The sequence below is a fragment of the Zootoca vivipara genome, chromosome 1 (genome assembly GCF_963506605.1).
Source record: "Zootoca vivipara chromosome 1, rZooViv1.1, whole genome shotgun sequence".
NCBI lineage: Eukaryota > Metazoa > Chordata > Lepidosauria > Squamata > Lacertidae > Zootoca > Zootoca vivipara.
The window spans coordinates 6,709,437-6,729,773 of record NC_083276.1 but is presented as its reverse complement, the minus strand read 5'-3'; the positions used below and the strand labels follow the sequence as shown (position 1 = coordinate 6,729,773).

At 43.3% G+C, this 20,337-nt stretch overlaps 2 protein-coding genes and 1 non-coding gene across 13 annotated transcripts in view; 2 read left to right on the top strand and 1 right to left on the bottom strand.

Moving 5' to 3' along the window:
* Positions 1 to 537: 537 nt before the first annotated feature.
* Positions 538 to 14,951, bottom strand: PSMA3 (proteasome 20S subunit alpha 3). The gene is made up of 11 exons (XM_035103896.2): positions 14,792 to 14,951; positions 11,076 to 11,158; positions 8,381 to 8,504; positions 7,977 to 8,078; positions 7,769 to 7,842; positions 5,833 to 5,908; positions 5,415 to 5,480; positions 5,005 to 5,051; positions 4,478 to 4,545; positions 3,770 to 3,834; positions 538 to 3,353 (listed from the first exon to the last, which is right to left on the bottom strand). Exons 1-11 carry the CDS (start codon positions 14,810 to 14,812, stop codon positions 3,309 to 3,311), a joined length of 771 nt encoding a protein of 256 aa, XP_034959787.1. The 5' UTR covers positions 14,813 to 14,951; the 3' UTR covers positions 538 to 3,308.
* Positions 14,952 to 15,175: 224 nt separating this feature from the next.
* Positions 15,176 to 15,248, top strand: TRNAK-CUU (transfer RNA lysine (anticodon CUU)). Its single transcript has one exon. It is a non-coding gene; the product is annotated as a tRNA-Lys (tRNA).
* A 4,537-nt stretch (positions 15,249 to 19,785) lies between these two features.
* Positions 19,786 to 20,337, top strand: part of KTN1 (kinectin 1) — a 97,476-nt gene continuing 96,924 nt past the window's right edge. For 6 of the 11 annotated variants that reach the window (XM_060271022.1, XM_060271034.1, XM_035103800.2 and 3 more), the window contains exon 1: positions 19,786 to 19,926. The gene's annotated coding sequence lies outside the window, so the exon portion shown is untranslated. The remainder of the gene's footprint in view (positions 19,927 to 20,337) is intronic. The other 5 variants (XM_060271040.1, XM_060271026.1, XM_060271046.1 and 2 more) reach the window with 1 other exon arrangement.

Below are 20,337 nucleotides of genomic sequence, written 5' to 3'. Positions count from 1 at the left end.
TTGTGCATTTGGGTCCTAATGTGTGAGCACCACAGCTGCTTCTTGGATGCTGCTGCTTTCCGGCTGAGGAGCCGTTTATGGATAAACAAGAGAGTAGCCATTGAAAGACTAATTGTCTGCTGCACATGTAGAAGACCTCTAGCTCCCAATATAAATCCTGTGCATTGCATCTTAAGTCCTAATAATAGGGTTGTCTTGCCTGTTTTACTCACTGAAGGGTCACTATTGGCAATAGTTGCACCTCTTAATTTAGAACGAGAGCTCCTTTTTTGAATGAGACCTTGCGTCTCCAGCTGTTTTTGAACTACAGTTCCCATCCCGGACCACTGGTCCTGCAAGCTAGGGATGATGGGAGTTGTAGTCCAAAAACAGTTGGAGACCCAAGTTTGGGAAATGCTGGCCTAGACCAGCCTATCTGAAGAAGTGTGCATGCACACGAAAGCTCATACTAATGACAAACTTAGTTGGTCTCTAAAGTGCTACTGGAAGGAATTTTTCTATTTTATTTTTATTTTGTTTCGCTGGGCTAGACCATCATTCACTGGCCCTGCTCAGCTTTTGCCTGTTTGGAAGGTATCACTGAATTGTGCTGATGCTTCTTATTGTCTGGCTGTGTGTAAGGAATATAGCTAAGAGTCCCATCTATTGCTGCAACTATTTTACTGCTGATCTCTACTACCAGAATGTGTCTCCTGCACTTGAGTGAATGTGGGATCTTGGGGTGAAGGTTCCCCATTCACAGAAGTAGAAGCTTCCCCTACATTTGTAAAGAGGTTTCTCATACCTGCTGGATTGCACATAATAACTCTTCTCTTTACGTACAAATTATCTGTAGCACATATATAAAGTTCATTGTGCTGTGAATCACACAGTGCTTGTTTGCATCCTGCTTAGTCACACTAATTTATGACGTAAGCAGGGCTGTGGTTTGGGGATGACTGACGAGAAACTGGAAACATGGTCTTGAGTACAGGACTGTAAATACACTGAGAAACCTTTTTTTTAGGAACAGGAAGTAGTAGTGAGTCAAGTGACAGTGCCACTGGTCAGCTGAATTATCATTAATAAATATTGTGTGGTTCAGCATCTTCCCAGTAGGAAGCTGCAATCGTGATTGTATCAAATTCATAGGTAGAAGTATGATAACTCTTAATTGGTGAAAATATTTCCTTTCACCTTACTTTTTTTGTAGGAAAGTAGGCAAAAATATCTCACCACTGGCAGCTCCTTCAAAACTAGTGCTCATTCAAGAATGTCAATACTAAATTATTCAAAAATAAGCAGGATCATGTAAGACATGCTCCAGTCCATGTACAGTGGTACCTCGGTTTATGAACACAATTGGTTCTGGAAGTCTCTTCATAAACTGAAGCGAGCTTTCCCATTGAAAGTACAATGGAAAGTGGATTAATCTGTTCCAGATGGTCCGCGGAGTACTTAAACTGAAGTGAGCTTTCCCATTGAAAGTAATGGAAAGTGGATTAATCCGTTCCAGGTGGGTCCGCAGAGTACTCAACCGGAAGCGTACTTAACCCGAAGCATGGGTGTAATTGGTTCCGGAAGTCTGTTCATAAACTGAAGCAAACTTTCCCATTGAAAGTAATGGAAAGTGATTTAATCCGTTCCAGACGGGTCCGCGGCGTTCATAAACAGTGTTCATAAACCGAGGTTCCACTGTACTGATTTATGTAAATGATGGCAGAAAGCTGCTGTGGGAGAGAATGTTAAAATAACCCTGTTATTCACAGGGGCAGCTGAGTACACAAGTTGGCTTTGACTGTAGACAAAGTAGATGGAGAACATGAGGAGATACGTAGCATCCCATGCCCCACTTATGGCCTCAAAGGCATGTGGCTGGCTGCTGGACCACCTGCATCTATGGTCAGTGTAAGCAATTGACAAAGTATCTGAAATATTCATGAATGCCAAGATTGTCACAAAATAGTGAGCAAGCTTTTGTATTTTGTGTGGGTGTTAAGCAAAAGTGGGCGAGTGGGTGAAATGGTGGCTTAATCTGCTAACTATGAGCTGAAAACAACTTTCTGGACAGGAAATGCTAGGCCTCCCACTAATAGGCTTCCCCCAAATTTGCCCTGGAGGGTTCTCAGGTAAAAAAATTAATTTTTTTTCATACTAGAAATTTTGTTTAAGCATTGCCATCTAAATGAGTGTAATAAATTGGAAAGTTAAGTAGTTTTTGAACAACAGCAATCTCATCTGAGCACAAAGTTCTGGTTTCTCTCAAGAATCTGGTGTGAAAATCTCACTGTAAAATCATAGCATTTTCCAGCTACTGCAAAAATTAGTTGAAAGTGATCACCACACTAAAGCACAGCACTACACAAAATACTGCAACAATTTTCTTCTTTCAACCAGGGCTCAGATTACGTTTTCACAACCACCACTCTGTTACATGAAGCCAGAAATCAACACCCAACAGCATTAGTCAGATCCCTTCTATTCAAGCATGACCAAGCTTCAGGCTCACTATTTGCCCTCAAGCCATCCCACCTGAATTGGAAGAGGAAAGATAAAGCTTGAGTGTGACATCTTACCATATAGCAAGTGTGACTTTTCAGACAGATACATATTGTTCATGCTTTATACAAGCTTCTTACATGCTGCATGAGTACTTGCAATCTCACAGCAGCAGTAATCATATCTACTATAATACAATCCAGACAACAGGAAAATTGGACTGCTAGGTAGGGAGGTTGAATCATAAGCTTGTCCAATGATGGGATACAGCCCTGATATTCTTTGTATGACCAGGTATCTGGGCTGCTACCTTCTGACCGGAGGGAGCAAGTTTTTTTTTTACCATTTCTTTAAGGCCTGGATTCAAGAAGGCTGAGGAGTGTAGTTCTCTGAGTAATGGGTGCAATCTAGCATGCTACATCAGGGTGCCCAATGTGTTTTCCTTCAACAACATACTTTCTCCACACCACCACCCATGTAACAACCAATTTGCTTTTGGAAATTTCAAAAGGGTTTGCTATGTAGCACTGAGGAGGGAAAATACAGTTGTGGCATTTCAAGACAAGCTGCAAGTCGCCATCACTGCACAAAATTTATTTGGCTCCTAGCCAGGTATATCTTCCTGTTTTCATTAGGCTCCTCCATCAATCCCTTACTCCCATTGTCCTAGCCTTTGGACAAATAATTGATACTCAAATATAAACAGTAATTGGAAAAATTTTTTAGTGCAAGTTGGTCACTCAAAATAGTCTTCCAGCACATACATCATAGCAAATACATACACAGGCCTGTGGTATAGATTAAAACATTTGCTTTAAAGTAGCAATGTCCTACATATTTTCATCATCTGATTCATCTTCTTCTTTCAGAGATTCCTGTAGAAATAAAGAGAAAAGATCAGGTCCTACTGCTTCCTTGCCAACAGACAGCAACCTGTATGTTACACATACACCAGGAATCTAGCTGTCCCCACAATTTGTGGAATTAAATAGCTGAAATTTTATAACTACTTTACATAAAACGACAAATTCTACAGCAGCCTGCATCATCACTTCTCCAAGGTAACTGGTATTATAAGACCCAACAGTTTCTGGACCAGATTATCTTTTGTAAACTAAAATTACTTAAAAGGAATTAGAAGAGATGTTTTCCTCCCAGGAATGTAAGCAGAAGGTCCCCAGTTCAATCCCTGGCACCTCCAGCTGGAATAGACTACTGAGCAAGATGTACCAATGTATGATGTCTAATGCAGCTTCCTATGTACAACAGCCAGTGAAGTTCCAGCACTTACCTTAGCGTATTTCTCTGCTTCTTCCTTAATGTCTTTCGGGACAATTTCATGTTTTCCCTTGGTTACTACAAATGAAAGAGAATTTTTTTATTTTTATTTCAGAATGCAAACCTATCTTCTAAGTCAGGCATCCCCAAACTTCGGCCCACCAGATGTTTTGGACTAAAATTCCCATCTTCCCCAACCACTGGTCTTGTTAGCTAGGGATCATGGGAGTTGTAGGCCAAAACATCTGGAGGGCCGCAGTTTGGAGGTGCCTGTTCTAAGTATATACAAATGTGCCACAAACTCATTTTGTGGTACTGTTTCCTGAAAAACAGTATGGGCTACAGTCATACAGTAGACTCATTAAAACCAACTGACTTAAGTCACGGCTTCTGATTTCAATGGATCTACTCCTGAGCAGACGTTGTATACAGCCATGTTATTTAGATTATGTACCCCCATACGAGGGCACATGTCTTCGATTTTAAGTCAAGGATGGGGAACCAGAGACCCGAAAGCTGTTGTTGGCCTCTAACCTCCAACAACCCCAGCCACCAGTCAGGGGTGATGTGAGTTAGAGACTGGCAGCATCTGGAGGGACACAGGTTCACTGTTTTAGATACGCTGTTAATTAAGGAGAAATCACAGCAAGTTACAAAATTAACTATTTTCATAAAGCAGTAAACAGTAATGAAGAAAGAGAAGATCTGAACGATACATTACTTTCTCCAACCCAACTGAGTTCAAGTTCAAAAGCTTTGTCTTTTACTTCATCATGGACTATGTAGATTCTAGAAAAAGTTAACACAGAAAAAGTAGTTATTCCAAGTATCTATCAAGAAGTATAGTAAAGGTAAAGGGACCCCTGACCATTAGGTCCAGTCACAGACGACTCGGGTTGTGGCGCTCATCTCGCTTTATTGGCCGAGGGAGCCGGCAGACAGCTTCCAGGTCATGTGGCCAGCATGACTAAACCGCTTCTGGTGAACCAGAGCAGCACACAGAAACGCCATTTACCTTCCCGCTGTAGCGGTACCTATTTATCTACTTGCACTTTGATGTGCTTTCGAACTGCTAGGTTGGCAGGAGCAGGGACCGAGCAACGGGAACGGTAGTTTGAAATCAAATAGGGTCATAATATGGATGTCCATTTTATCTGAACTGCTAGATCCCAGCCCACCATCCAAAGACAATTCAATGTAAGAACTGCCCCAGTGAATCAACCCAAACCAACATTGTAAGAAACTTACATTTTTGCAACTTCTTTAACAACATCACGGCAAGTCATATCTTTCATCTGTGGATATACAAATACTGTGAGCATTTTAATCACATACTATTGTGTTTACTGTCTTCTCAAATAAAGCTCACAAACCCAATGCACTATAGTTAAGTGTGAAATAAATTCTCAGGAAGCTCCTTTCTGCACCAATCTAATTCCTGAAGAACCAAGATTATATCTACACACATCCTTTGTTATTCACAAAGCTCTTTGAAGGTCAAGTTTGAACTGGTGACAGCAGTCCAGTATTTTACTGAGAAGGCAACACTTCTAGATACCTGGATGAATAAGCCCAGAAAATTCCTGCCCTGTGGAAAAATTGTTTCAGATACACCTGGGATGTTTGTTTAGAAGCTAAGTCTCAAGGCAATGACTTACCTGGAGCTTTTCAATCTCTGTCTTTGCAGCTTGTCTTGCTTTCCCAATGGCACATCCCCAATAACCCTGTAAATGCAACAGAAACAACTTTAAACCAAACAATAGCTGTAATTATTGCGAACGTTTTACATAGTGTTGGAATATCACAAACAAATGCATGCATGTGCCTTATCAAACAGCAGTGCAGTTCTAACCTAAATTCAGACGCAGTTCATACTGTGTCAGTCCTATTCCAGAGACCTGCACAAGTATCCTGAACATCTGGCGATCTTCTGGACTAGGGATCAGTAAGCAGCACAATACCAACCGCCAGCTGCTCCCCGCTGCCCCAAGCACTAAACTAAAGGACTTCAGTGGAGGAGCAAGAGTCACACAACTGCCTATCTACTAACTGTTCCCCACCTATAATTTAACTCACGTATGAAACGCCTGATGGGTCTATCATGTATAGCTGAGCACCTTCATCATCACCATCATAGGAACCCAACATAAAGCTGGAAATGTAAAAAAATTTGTTAGAGGAATTGCCAGACAGAGAATAAATGACAAAAGGTCTGCAATCCTACAAACACTTAACAAGTACCACTGAGTTTAATGGGGCCTACTTTCGAGTAAGCAATTTGGGAATGTTTCACTGAAATCAGCTGCACAAGCCACAGCCCATGACTAACACAGATGTGTTTCTATTGGGAAACTTCTGTATGTACTTGCCACCCTATTTTGTAATGTACCATTGGGTTCATATTTAACTACTATAACTTGCCTACTATAGGCATCACTTTGCCAAATGGTAAATATAGTTCTACCACACTTCTCTTCACTCAGATAACACTTACTGGAAAAGCTCTGTTCGTGGTAGAACAGCACAAATAAATATCTTCCCGAATTATTACATGTGGACTATGTCAAGATGAGAATAGTTGCCTAAGATCATGGAGCCTTAAGGTATGTTTTGCTGACCCATGGATACTTAAGATGCCCAATATTTTTTTAGCTTTTAGCATACCCAGAATTTTAACAGAAAGGTTAAGATGTCCAATATTTGTTATTCCAAATCAGAACTTATGAGGGCAACCATTTTTATTCAGCTGATTTAAAATAAGCTATGCATATACTTCTAGGGGTAGGTCACATACTGAGGAGAGAATAGGATTTAACCTATTCTTACTAGTGAACTGTGAATATATTCGGTTGGATCCAGAATTGCATGGAGTGGAACTCTGCTAATTGGACGCTCCCTTGGCAGAGGAAAAACAGGCATTTTTTGACAATTCCCCTCACCATGCTGTCCCTCAATGCCTCCAAAAGTCTAGTCTGGAGGGTTGGCAAGCCCTCGAAAACAATGTGAGAGAAGAAACTGGGCAGAAATCATTTTTAAAGCCTTCTTTAAAAAAACAACTGCTCTTCAGCCAAGAGAGACTTTCAGAGAAGCTTCAAGAGTCAGTCATAAAAAACTATCTCCATCCAGAAGGAGTTTCAATTGGATCCAATGCAGACAAACAGAAAGAGTAAAACAGCAGGTCTGGATCCAAGCCATTGAATATTCTTAGTAATGCTGAAAGGATTTTTTTTTTATAAAACACACTGACACATTTTGAATATAATCCAACAGAACCCAGAGGAGGCACATTTTTGAAAGCAGAACTTATTTCCCCTTGAGGAAGGACTCTGTCAAAACATGCCTGGCTAAACTCTCCATCTAGCACCAGGTTGTGTTTTTCTTCCCTCCCTCCTTGCCCCTCCCCTTTTGGCTGATGCTTTCCTTTTCTTTTTCACTCTTAAGCAGTCTTGGTGGATTTTTTAAGAGACTGTGTTAAGTAAGCATTCCAGATTCCCAAGTTCAAGCAGCAAGAGTGCATTCCTGTGGAATGCCCTCCCACCAGATGTCAAAAACTACCTGACATTTAAAAAACATCTGAAGGCAGATCTGTTTAGGGAAGTTTTTAAAAAAATTATTAAAGATTTCTTGAATTACAAAGGTGTGTGCAGTGTCATTTTAATGTATTTTAATTTTTGTTGGAAGCCACCCAGGGTGGCTTGGGAAACCCAGCTGGATGGGTGTGGTACAAACAATAAATTTATTATTATTATTATTATTATTATTATTATTATTATTATTATTACTATAGATGTGGAGATCGTGCCTTCTGAAGCTTGCAAGAATCCAGCAGAGCATCTTCACTTGATTATTACCCTTGTTTGTGCATTTACTGCTCAGAGATAAAGGCTTTTAAATTGTGTTTTACAAATGTATTTTTTTCATATACAAACACACATTTTAAGTTACTGTCTGGTCTGAACTCTGGTTGGCAAGTGTGTTGTGAATTGCAGTATAAATGAATAAAAGCTCTTACCTGCAACCAAAAGGTCTGACAGCACTGTACAGAGTATAGGCGTGGACATACATAGCCACTCTGTCTGCAAGATGCTGTTGGGAAGGAGGGAAGAATGGTAAGAGCACTGGAAATATTTTTAAATAAGTTTCCTGCAAAGCATCTGACGCATACTGTGCTTTTCATAGGTTGCATATGGACAGAAGCAAAAAGAAACAAAGCTCCTTACTTTCAATGGAATATTATAACCATAGTTGGATCTGAAGTTAGAAGCTTCTTCCCTCGCTATGTCAGCCAAAGAACGGGCATCAGCCAGGAGTCCTGCGACTGCCTGAAATAAACATCAGCCATCTTAGAACAAAAATCAAAACAGAAATGTGAGTCAACATACCATACTTCCCATGTATCACTCTGGAATTATCCTTTACAACAGACACATGATTGCCAGGCACATGTTTCCAGAACTGGTCAAACTAGCATTTCCAACCTTGCAAGTTGACGCCTCCAGCTTTCCTTCCTGGTTACAAGCTAAAAGTTACCAGTGACTTATCCAAGAGGCCATTTGACAGGGGGATAAGCCTCAGCATGTGCTAAACAGCAATAAATGCTCAAAGATACCAAGGACCAACTCACCATTCCAACATGTCGATCGACATTAAAGAGCCGTTTATTGGATCCTTCTTCGTACAGTTTGGACAGAACTAATTTTTCGACTCCGAAGACTACACCATCTTTACACCGTATCCCAATTGCTGTACTGAAAAAAAAAAGTTACGATACAGTAATCAGTTAAAAGTATTTCTTGCTAGGACTTTTCAGTCCCATTTTCAATCAGAAGGTGTTCAAGGAAAAACAGGTTAACAGTACTTTTAAAAACATCAATAAAAACCAACCTAATTAATTTAAAAAACAAACAATATGACCAATCTACAATAAACACTATCCGTAAGTGATGAAAACGAGCCCAGTTCAGGAAAGGCCTGCACATGACGCTTATAAGAGAACCACAAGGTATATTATATGGCTTTGGAACTAAAATATTACAGTTTTAGTATTTATTCAAATTTTCATCTTTTTAGGATAGTACTGGATCAAGATAAAAAGCTACTACTATCAAATACAGTAGAGAAAACATACACATGTACTATGGGAGGAATTCAACATCAAGCTAAGGCAATTGTTCTGTTAGGTTACATACGTTGACTTTCCAGTCAGAACACCCAACCCTCTCATTATCCCCCCTCACTGTTCTCGGGGGTTCCAACAACTCCCACAGAGCTAATAGGGTGGGGGCACAAGCAGAGGAAAGAGGGAAAGCCTGGTTAAACAAGTCCTGGAGCAGGGCTTCCACTGATGGGACACATTACTTGAATCCTATCCATTTTGACAGAACTTCAACTTAGTATAGCACTAACATTTTGAACCACCAATGGAGCATGTGTTACCTTGCCTAGTACAGTGGTACCTGAGGTTACAGACTCCGCTAACCCAGAAACAGTACCTCAGGTTAAGAACTTTGCTTCAGGATGAGAACAGAAATCGTGCGCCGGTGGCGTGGCGGCAGCAAGAGGCCCCTTTAGCTAAAGTAGTACCTCAGGTTAAGAACAGTTTCAGGTTAAGAACGTACCTCCAGAACGAATTAAGTTCTTAACCCAAGGTACCACTGTATGTGCAACCTCACTGCACTGTTTTAAAAAAGCTTCCTCCTTATGGTATGAAAATATAGCCTAAATGAAACAATACATTTCATAGACACTGATTTCCTAAGAAAATCATATGTGTATACACTGACTTCAATAATATCCAAACTTCTTACAGCTAATTAAAGTTTTACACCACCATGTAACTTTTTTTTTTAAAAAAAATCATCAAATCAAATGAATTTTATAGCTGTCAACTGCAGTCCTAGGCACACTTCCATGTGGGTAAGTATCTCTGAGGAAACATGCACAGACTGGGCTTTAGATGAAAGTACTGTAGGTTCGACTGAAATTAGTTTGACTAACTGCCATCATATCATGTATCTGCCAAGGTGGAACAATGAAAAAGCAGCAATCCTGTTCCCTACAGAGGTTCAGAGCAAAACATTGGTTGATTTTAATGAAAACAGAGGCTTCACATTATTCTATTGTAATTTTATTGGTGTGAGCCGCCCTGAGCCTGGTTTTGACTGGGGAGGGGGGGGGTATAAATAAAAATTTATTACTACTACTACTACTACTACTACTACGTACCTTGGAGTAAAAATGTATAATGGCAGGCTGTAAAGCTAAAACCCAACTTCACTCATTGATGTCACTTCCAAATAGGACTTACAGTCATACCTCGGTTTAAGTACGCTTCGGTTTGAGTACTTTCAGTTTAAGTACTCCGCGGACCCGTCTGGAACGGATTAATTCACTTTCCATTACTTTCAATGGGAAAGTACGCTTCAGGTTAAGTACAGACTTCCGGAACCAATTGTGTACTTAAAACTGAGGTACCACTGTATTCCCAAGTAAGCAAGGTACAAGAATGAGTTCACAGAATTCAAGAGGTCAGAACATATGCATATAAAGACATGTAAAAGTAGGTAAAGGACCACTGGATGATGAAGTCCACTTAAGGGCTACTATGGGGGACACATGTGGCACTGTGGTCAAAACCACTGAGCCTCTTGGGAAAATAAAAGCGCCTGCAGTTCTGTGGAAAAACCCATGCTTTGCATGCAGGACCAGGTAGCTGCATGTAATAGGAAATATCTTTGTCTGACGCTGTACAACAAGAGTGGGGAAGTGTACGTGGCTAGTGGGCTGGATCCTTCAGTACTCCACGCCCTGTAGATCAACTTTGACCTACCAATCACATGTCAAAAGTAACGTCAGATGACAACTTCAGAGGGGCTCAGTGTAATCGCCAATCAGCTGCTGCAGCAAGCCCTTCTGAAGTCCATTTGTGGGCACAATTCTTCAAAATGTGCCTGCAAACAAAGCAGGGCTTGCACAAATAGAGCTCATTTTAAGCCCCCAATTGTTGCCTGCTTATACCCATCATATATGATGGCAGAGGGTCACTATTTGTGGAAGATTGTCTCAGGGACCACATGCCAGGCCTAATTAGGCCTGTGAACTGGAAAATTCCCAATCCACTAAGGATAATCCACTGCCAGTCAAAGGAGGCTATACTGTGGTATATTGTCTAGTGGTATGATGCAGTATAAAGCAATTTCATTTGTAAGTTCTACTGTTTAGTCTCTGCAAGTGTGTTATTTTTAACATTATGTTGTACTGTATATCAGGTTTTAGTCATTTAAAAAAAGGTTTAAATAAATAACAGGTTTTACTCTTACCTGCTATTCTCCACAGCTTTCATAGCATATTCTACTTGAAATACTCTGCCATCTGGAGAAAATGTAGATGCCGACAAGTCATACTGCAAAAGAGAAGAATACATTTGCAGATTTCCCCCCAAAGAACAGCAAGAGGCAGTAGAACTGGGATTCCTTAGTCAATTTCACTGCAGGCCTCACTGTATAAATAAGGTGTGTTGCTCTCCTATTATAAAAACAATCCCTAAATTTGCACATTTCTCAAACTGAATATTTGTTTTATTTAATTTAAACATTATTCCACTTAACTGCAATAGATAGCATACAAAATAAAAATCTGTTAAAACTATGTATTTTATGATTTACACATGAAACAAATGCAATAATGGAAGAAATCATTCTGCCCAATAAATGAAAATCTGGGGGCTATGGCCTATAGAAAGCCAACTTCTAATTCCAAGCACATTTACTGAGCACTGAGTCGCACAAAGTTCAAAATTAGGGTTGCAGCCTTAGAGAACTAAGCTCCTATGTAGCCAACAATTGCTTAACATTTGTAGTCCCTCTTATATGGAAAGAGAAAGAAAAAGATGTTTGAAATGTATGCATACTGAAGCAAATAAATATTCATGTTTGACATAAAAATAGAATGTATGTTTTGTGTAATTAATTTTTTGTTGTCACTCTCACATAAACTAAGAGCAAGCAGTAATTATTAAGTGCACATACCGTGCACTATTTTCTGAAATTGCAAAGCATTCTGCATATACCGTATATATTGAGACATACCCTTAGAAGTGGCACAATATATGATTCAAGCAATTCATTACACACTTTGTATATTTAGGAAATATCTGAAAATGCTAATTCAAAAAAAAAAAATGATTTAAGTTGTGTCTTTTCTTGTCATTTATAAACTACCTTGATTTTATTAAAACAATCCACACTGTACTATAAACCAATAGCATTCCAGAACGGCCAGGAAAGCACAACAAGCTGTTCCACAATACAGTAACATCTAGTCACACTGGACAGTTTGAATCACCTCATACTTCAAGAACCCCATCCCCACAAAAGGGAGTTCCTGAAGCAGAGTAAGGGTAGGAAAACTTGCAGTGCAGCAACACAAGTCTGCATCTGACATTACAGGGAAGAAAAACAGGCAGCATGGGGCTGCTGTTTTCTGCTGCAGCCCAAGTAACATGAAGGCCTAATTTCAGTCTTAGAGAATCACTGAGGCAATGACCTCAGTTGTCATCTTAGACACTTACACAGTATACCGGTAGTACAGAAATCAGGCATTTGTTTGGAGTGTGTTTATTCATCCTTTGTTTGAGACCTATCAATTATTGGGTGATAAAATAAATATATTGTCTGTTCACCAGTCTTCAGCAAGTTTTCAGGTGAATAAGGCTGCCTCCTGGGTTTTTGTATTTGGAAATAAATGCATTTTGTTTTAATTATATTTATATTATGCATGTATTGCTGCCTTTGTGAGCTCCATTCTCTTTTTCTTCTGCAGAGCTACAGTAATTGGTTCTTGGTACCATGTGTAGAAACTTCAGTGACTTGGACGAGTCAACAGCTACCTCTCCTGGCCAACCAAGAACTGCAGTGACTTTCTTCCATTTCAACTTTTCCTCTTAAAAGACCATTTCACACATTATACAATGGAAAATCCAGATCATTATTTCAGATGTTGGGTGTGGATGTGAATTCATGTATTTTTTCATAGGCCTCTGGCTAGCCCAGCCTAAAAGCTAATGTACAAGCTTCTCAGAAAAGATTGCAGTGCTAAACATTGAGGTTTGTAAAGGTAAAGGGACCCCTGACCATTAGGTCCAGACTCTGGGGTTGCGGCGCTCATCTCGCGTTATTGGCCGAGAGAGCTGGCGTACAGCTTCCAGGTCATGTGGCCAGCATGACAAAGCCGCTTCTGGCGGACCAGAGCAGCACACGGAAACGCCGTTTACCTTCCCGCTGTAGCAGTACCTATTTATCTACTTGCACTTTGAGGTGCTTTCAAACTTGCTAGGTGGGCAGGAGCTGGGACCGAGCAATGGGAGCTCACCCCGTCACGGGGATTCGAACCGCCGACCTTCTGATCAGCTAGCCCTAGGCTCAGTGGTTTAACCCACAGCGCCACCCACGTTTGAGGTTTGTAGCAGTAGACAAAGTCTATTCCAATGAAAGCTTGCTTAAAGTTTGAGACAGTGACAGAAATTGCACATCACACCATGACATAGATTGGTCCTCACGACTTTATAGCTCAATGAGAATCTGGGGTGGGAAGGCCAAACAAATCTTAGTGCCAGAGTGCACGAAAACACCGTTTACCTTCCCACTGCAGCAGTATCTGTTTATCTACTTGCACAGGTATGCTTTCGAACTGCTGGGTTGGCATGAGCTGGGGCAGAGCAACAGGAGCTCACCAAGAAGCTCAATGGTTTTAGACCACAGCGCCACCCACTCCCTCCAAACAACCCATGTGTAGACCTCCCCACAGTTTGGTATGTTTCCACCCACTTCAAGAAAGCCAGATCCTTAATTATCCTTTAATGTTATATAAAATACTGTACAAAAATATATTTAACAGTTTAGCCATCTACTATCCTTTTCTTAGGGACGCAGGTGGCGCTGTGGGTTAAACCACAGAGCCTAGGGCAGGCATCCCCAAACTTCGGCCCTCCAGATGTTTTGGACTACAATTCCCATCTTCCCCGACCACTGGTCCTATTAGCTAGGGATCATGGGAGTTGTAGGCCAAAACATCTGGAGGGCCGCAGTTTGGGGATGCCTGGCCTAGGGCTTCCGATCAGAAGGTTGGCGGATCGAATCCCCGCGATGGGGTGAGCTCCCGTTGTTCGGTCCCAGCTCCCAGCCAGGCAACAATCAAAAGAGCACTTTAAGGCTCCTGGTTTATGTCAGACAGGCCCCCTCCCTGTTGGCCTTCCCAAATACTTTTAAAAAAATAATCCAGTAAAGTTTTAACTGACTTCTGATTTTTTGTACACCGTTTAGAGACATTTTTGATTAAGCCTAGTTTATAAATTGATGATAATAGTAATTACTCCACACAAGTTCTTATACATACAAGTTTGATTGTATTTTTGCGCCTCTTTCCGAAGACATGAATCCCAAAGCGGCTTACAAACAAGCAACAACAACAACATAACAAAACATCACAAGCACAGCATAAATCATAAAATAATTAACGAAACATCATTTATAAAACACTTAGCAAAGCAGCAACTGAGAAATAGGCTAAACATCACAATTATAGCGTTAAGTCCTATTTATATAAACATTTATAATCCATAAAACGATATATTTTGTATGGAGCAGGTTGGTGTTTGGTAGGGGGGATGGACTTAGCGGGCCAAATTAGACCCTTGCCAGGAGAACACTGGCCCACAGACCTGTCGCTAATTTAAAGGATGCACACCTTTTAATCACATCCCACGTTTTCTCTCCTCTCCCAGCTTCTCCCCAAAAGGCCTTTTGCTTTCGGTTTCCCCCAAGTGACTCAGCAGCAGTAGCAGAGTCCTCCCCCCTCTCGTGACGTCACACGCCTCTCTTCACAGACCCCCTTTTGCGACAGAGTCCGCTGAGGAGAAAGAAGGCCGCCCTTTCTTCCTGCCTCGCCCGCATTCCAAGCCCCTCAGGGGCTTTCCCCAGGGACAGCGCTCCCCACCCCCGCCTCCCAATGCTTCTCTTTCCCCTCAGGGGTCACTCACCCCGGTGCCGATCGAACTCATGGCGGCGGAGAGCCGAAAGCCGAAACAACCGTTTCCTCCGCCTCCTCGCCAGCCGGCCTGCTTGCCTTTCCCCTTCGCCTCTCCAGACCCCCTCAGGCAGCCACCCGCTCGCGCTTCTCACCCACCGCTCAACAACGCGCCCGCCCATTGGACGGGCACACCGCGCTCCTGGCCAATGGCCTTTCACGCTGGTGTTTTGCGGCTGGAGGGCGGAGCCACGAACGCTTTGCATGCGCGCTCGTAGAGACCGCCGAGTCATTGCAGGAAAGGGCGGAGCGCGCACGCTCGTCAGAAGCGGAGATGGAGTACGCACGGGTAGCTCAAGTAGACCAACAACCCTTCTCGGAAGCAGCTTTGCACACTGCCCGGCTAGCTCAGTCGGTAGAGCATGGGACTCTTAATCCCAGGGTCGTGGGTTCGAGCCCCACGTTGGGCGCGGTTGTTTTTTCCCCTTTTCTTTTGTGGTAGTTTATCTACAAAATAAATGCATGCAAAATAAAACCCATTGAGCAAAACGAATCGTTTCTTCTCTCAAGAGTTAACGAGTCAAACTGTTGGAATCTTGCACACACACACAGTATTCCCTGGGGACTATGATCTACAGTATTCGTTTCTACAGCTCGGATTCATCCTTCCAAGGGTGTGTTGTAAATGTATTCGGCTGATTATACCGCGCAACCGAAACCAATTGCAGAGCGCCTGTCATTTCTGCACAATTTTTCAGTTTAGCCTAAAAAAGCATGCTTCGTTTTTAAATGGCAGGCATTGCAATAGGTGTCTCCCCAAGAGAGCTGTTCTTGCTGCTGAGAATCTCTCTGATAAAACAGAAGTTGATGTCTACTCCCAGGTAAACCTACATAGGATTGCCACCTTAAAAGAGAAGCACATGGGGTGAAAGAGATTAAGTAAAATGTGTTTCGAATCAATGACGATTTGAATTTATAGGAATTCATAGGGAGAGAAGGGAAAAGTAACATATATACTTCATGTTACAGGTAGGTAGCCGTGTCGGTCTGCTGTAGTCAAAACAAAATAAAAAAAATTGGCTTCCAATCACCCATTCCCACCACCCTTCTGAGTAATACCCCTCCCCACCCTCTCACTATATATAAGGGTCTGGTGACTTTTGTTTCAGTGTATTTGAAGAAGTGTGCATGCATATGAAAGCTCATACCAACGACAAACTTAGTTGGTCTTCAAGGTGCTACTGGAAGGATTTTTTATTATTATATATACTTCATGCACACCGAACTGTGTTATAAACTGCGCTATATACTGTTCTTCAATATACCTCATTGTTTGTATAATCAATGCAACCACACCAAATGGCATAAATGCTGTGTTTCTTTTAGCCTCTTGCTGCTTTTATTCTTTGTGTCAATTTCCCCAATAATGCAGTTTGCCAAATCCACAGGGTGAAAAGGGTTCCCCACCCCAGGTTTAAAATATTTTTGTGGCTGTTTTCCATAGCTCAGAGCATATTATGAAAATGAAATTAATGTAATACCCATTGAAACACAGACAAAAATAAAACTAACAAAAACCAAAGCTACAAAACCACAGAACTAATTGTGCATGGAGTGATCTAGTGCCCAGCCTGTCACTAAAAAGCCAGTCAAATCCATAAACCAAAATATGCCTGGCAGCCCTTTAGAAAGGCAAGTAAGCAAATGGAACTGTATTAATCCCTGCCTGTTGCAAATTCACTTGGCTGGATGAAGAGAAGCAGAGCTGGGAATATTTAAAGTGTGACCCCAGCACATGGGAAGGATGACCTTGAGGCTTCCCATCAATCCCACACCATGGATGCTTCCTTTCTGTTCCTCCCTGTGGGAACTTTGCACATTCCAGTGGAAGAAATGTAGTGTTACATTACATCATCGATTGTGATTTCCCAACACACAAACACAGAGAGAAAATCTCATTCTTCCTGCAGATGCCAAGTTTCTCTGTACTGTACAGTGCATTGACAGAAGAGGGAGCTCTTTTCCTTTGAAAGTAGTCAAAACAAAGCAGAAATATGTCTTCAGGGTTGAGGCCCCATTGAAAGAGATGAAATAGGAGTGGATAGATAGGCAGAAGCAGCACATTCTTCTCACAGGGATTGGTGAGTAAAGGAGCAGCCTTTGGACATGTGCTTTCTTATTAATCATCCAACGAAAAGTGTGACCACTGCAGTGGGAAAATGCAATAGTAATAATCTATTACACCCAAAACATGCTGTAATGAGCTCCGTATACCTGGAAGACTGGGGATAATCAGGTTCAAATTTCCCTCTCAGCCGCAAAGCTCACTGGGTAACCTTGGGCCATTCATTTTCTCTCGGCCTAACCTACCTCACAGGATTATTGTAAAGATAAAATGCAGAGAAAAGGATCACCGTGAACCACTGGTCCTTTTTTTTTTTTTTTAAATATTTTTATTAATTTTCCAATTAAAACCAATTATATCACATTCAATATTTCAAATTATACACATATATATATCAATCAAACCGAATGTTATGCCAAATCATCTAAATAATTTATTTTTGGGTTCCCATGCTTCAAGAAATTGGGAATTCCTCGCAACTGTCCACTGCCGTCTTATTTCTAAAGTTCAAATCGTCCTCCAAGCTCATAATATTCCAAATCTTCCCCTTACAGTCACATAGGTGTTTTCCACTTTCATCCGATTGTTCCAGCTGCTGAGATAAATATCAAACGAAGTTTCACAGATGTTCTTTCTCCTGTGTGAGTTAATCAGTCCAGCCTCCCCATAAATCTTCTTAGTGGAGCTCGAACCACTGGTCCTGAGACACTTGCAGGAAAGCCAGGACTCATTTCACCAACATTATTTTCATAGATTTGTAGAGTTGGAAGGGGTGACAAGGGTCATCTACTCCAACCCACTGCAATGCAGGAATCATACATGACAGGTGGCCATCCAATCTCTGCTTAAAAACCTCCAAGAAAGGAGAGTCTACAACCTCCCGAGGGAGTCCGTTCCACTGTCAAACAGTTCTTACTGTCAAAGTTTTTCCATATGTTTAGTTGGAATCTCCTTTCTTGTAACTTGAAGCCATTGGTTCGTGTCCTACCCTATTGAGGTAGATGACAGAACTTTATAAAACCATGTGTGGTATGGAGAAAGTGGATAAGAAAGTTTTCCCTCTTACTTCATATGTTAGAGCTCAGGGTCATCCATCCTGGGAGTGACGGGGTGGGGGTTATTGTTTTTGTTGGATACTACATTGTGCATTTTTGTGGTTCAAACCACTCTGCAACCTTTGGATAACAGGCAATATAGAAATTAAATAAATCAATAAATCCATATCCAATGGAACTGAAGGGTGGGAGGTTCAGGACAGACAAAAAGGAAGTAAATTACAGTATCTGACAAGGGTACAGTTGTAAATGTATGGCATTTACAGCCACAGAGGATAAGGTTATCCGAATCAGCATGACTCTGAATACCAGTACAGTAGCTTGGAAACTTCCCAGAGGCAACTACAGCAGTTGCCCGCTGTGGGAACAGGGCGCTGGACCTGGTCTGATCTATCAGTGCTCTCATGTTCTTACCATTGTACATAATTCATTTATCAATCCTAATGCATATTGGTGTGTGTGTGTGTGTGTGCGCGCTTTTAAGAATTATGTCTGTTTCATTCCATTTTTATTACTGTTTGCCAGCTGCCTCAAACCTTTGGAGAAATAGGTTAGGATAGAATTTTTTGCGGGGTGGGAGGGGGTAGCTGTTGTACACAGAATCATAGAACTGTAGAGTTGGAATGGACCCCAAGAGTCATCTAGTCCAACCCTCTGCAATGTAGCAATCTTTGGCCCAACAACTCTGAGATTAAAACTCTCAAGCTCTCATGCCTCTTGGCTCGACATCACTGGAGGTGATTTTACGGGGGGACATAGAATTTGAGGAGGTGACACGAAAGTGTTCAATCTGTCCTTTGGACCACATCAACAAGACCAGGGGGGGGGGGAGAGGGCCTTGTCATCTGGGCAGCCCCGGACCTCCATATACACTGCCCAGGGTTGCACCCTGGGGAGGCCACTCTGCAGTTTGACTTCATCCCCAGAGGCGCACTCCATTGTCTCTCAGGGACAGAAGGATGCCAACAGTAAGGGCACAGCAGCAGCACATGTGCTAGTCACCTATTAGAATCATCGAATTGTAGAGTTGGAAGGGATCCCAAGGGTCATCTAGTGTGGCGCTGATAACACCAAGGTTGCAGGTTCGATTCCCCGTATGGGACAATGAAAAATTCCTGCATTGCAGGGGGTTGGACTAGATGGTCCTCAGGACCCTTCCAACTCTACAGTTCTGTGACAGGTGACCAATCCAACCTCTGCTTTGATGCTGCAGTCATTGGACGCTGCCAGACTCAGGGCACAGGAGGCCAGTTGAGGCCACCGCCTCAGGCAGCATGGTTCCACAGGGGCAGCAGATCCCTGATGCGGATCTCTACCCCCTCACTCACCCCTTCTTCCCTGGTGGACCATTTTGTGGCTCGCCCTGGGGGGGGGGGGCAAATCATTTGGCCCGTGTACCTCAGTGCTGCCTACACGGACGGGCAGCAGCATCTCTGCAGGGCTCCAGCCACCCAGCGACGGAAGATGCATGTGGGAACCAGCCCCGGGCGGCCCGACCCCATCCACCTCCCATAGAAACTCGGTCGAGGCTGGAATCAGCGAAACGAGGCGGGCAGCTGGGGGGGAGGCGGCGCGCTCTGCACGTTCTCAGAGGCACTCTTTCCCACAGGTGCCCCTGAGGATGTGCAGAGCGCCGTGAGGCGCGTGGTGGGGGGCAACCCGAAACCATGAGGCACTACGGGGGTTCAAAGTCCCGCCGCCACCGCCGCCCCTTTAACGGGCGGGGAAGCGGGGGGCGTCTGCCTGCCTGGATGAAAGGCCGGGCCGACGCCGCGGACGTGCCGGTGCCGCCTCTCCCTCCCTCTCCGCCCCGAAGGCCCGTCGCCGTGTGAGGAGGAGCCGTCGCCGCCTGCTCACGGCTGCCGCCGCTCCGCCTCCTCCTGCTGCCGCCGCCGCTGCTGCCCTTCCTCCTTCCCTCGCTTCCCCTTTCCTGACAAGCCGCCGGCCGGGCTCCTGCTTCCCCCTCAGGTACGTCGCGCTCCGGCTTTTTCTTCTTCTTCTTCCTCCTTCTCCTCCTCGTCCTCCTCCGCCGCCACCGCCTCTCCTCTCCCTCGGCCCGCGAGGCCGTCTCGTTAGTCAGCAGCCGGGCCCGCCCGGGTGTCTCGGCCTAGGCCGGCGGGCCCTACGGGGCTCCGTGAGGGGAAAGAGCGGCGGGTTGGCGGGGTCTCCCGGCCCCGCGGATCAGGGGTCGCCTCGTGGAAGAGAAAGGGGGGGCTCGGAAGAAGCCCCCACCCACTCCTGTGCAGGCCTCGCGGGGTTATTGGGGGGGGGGCATAAGGGCGGAGAGGGGGAGATGGGCGGCACTCTCGGGCGTCTTCTGCTTCTGCCGCTCAGGAACAAGGAATGGGGGCTTTGGGGGGGGAGGAAAGGGGGAACCCC

What these genes read in the sequence shown, in the direction of transcription:
- PSMA3 (XM_035103896.2), bottom strand. Translation starts at nt 14,812, where the DNA reads ATGAGTTCGATCGGCACCGGG. An exon ending in AAAGCTGTGGAGAATAGCAG is followed by an intron (nt 8,505 to 11,075) that starts GTAAGAGTAAAA and finishes TTTTTTTTTCAG; the next exon opens with TACAGCAATTGGGATACGGT. An exon ending in CAGAGATTGAAAAGCTCCAG is followed by an intron (nt 5,052 to 5,414) that starts GTAAGTCATTGC and finishes GTATATCCACAG; the next exon opens with ATGAAAGATATGACTTGCCG.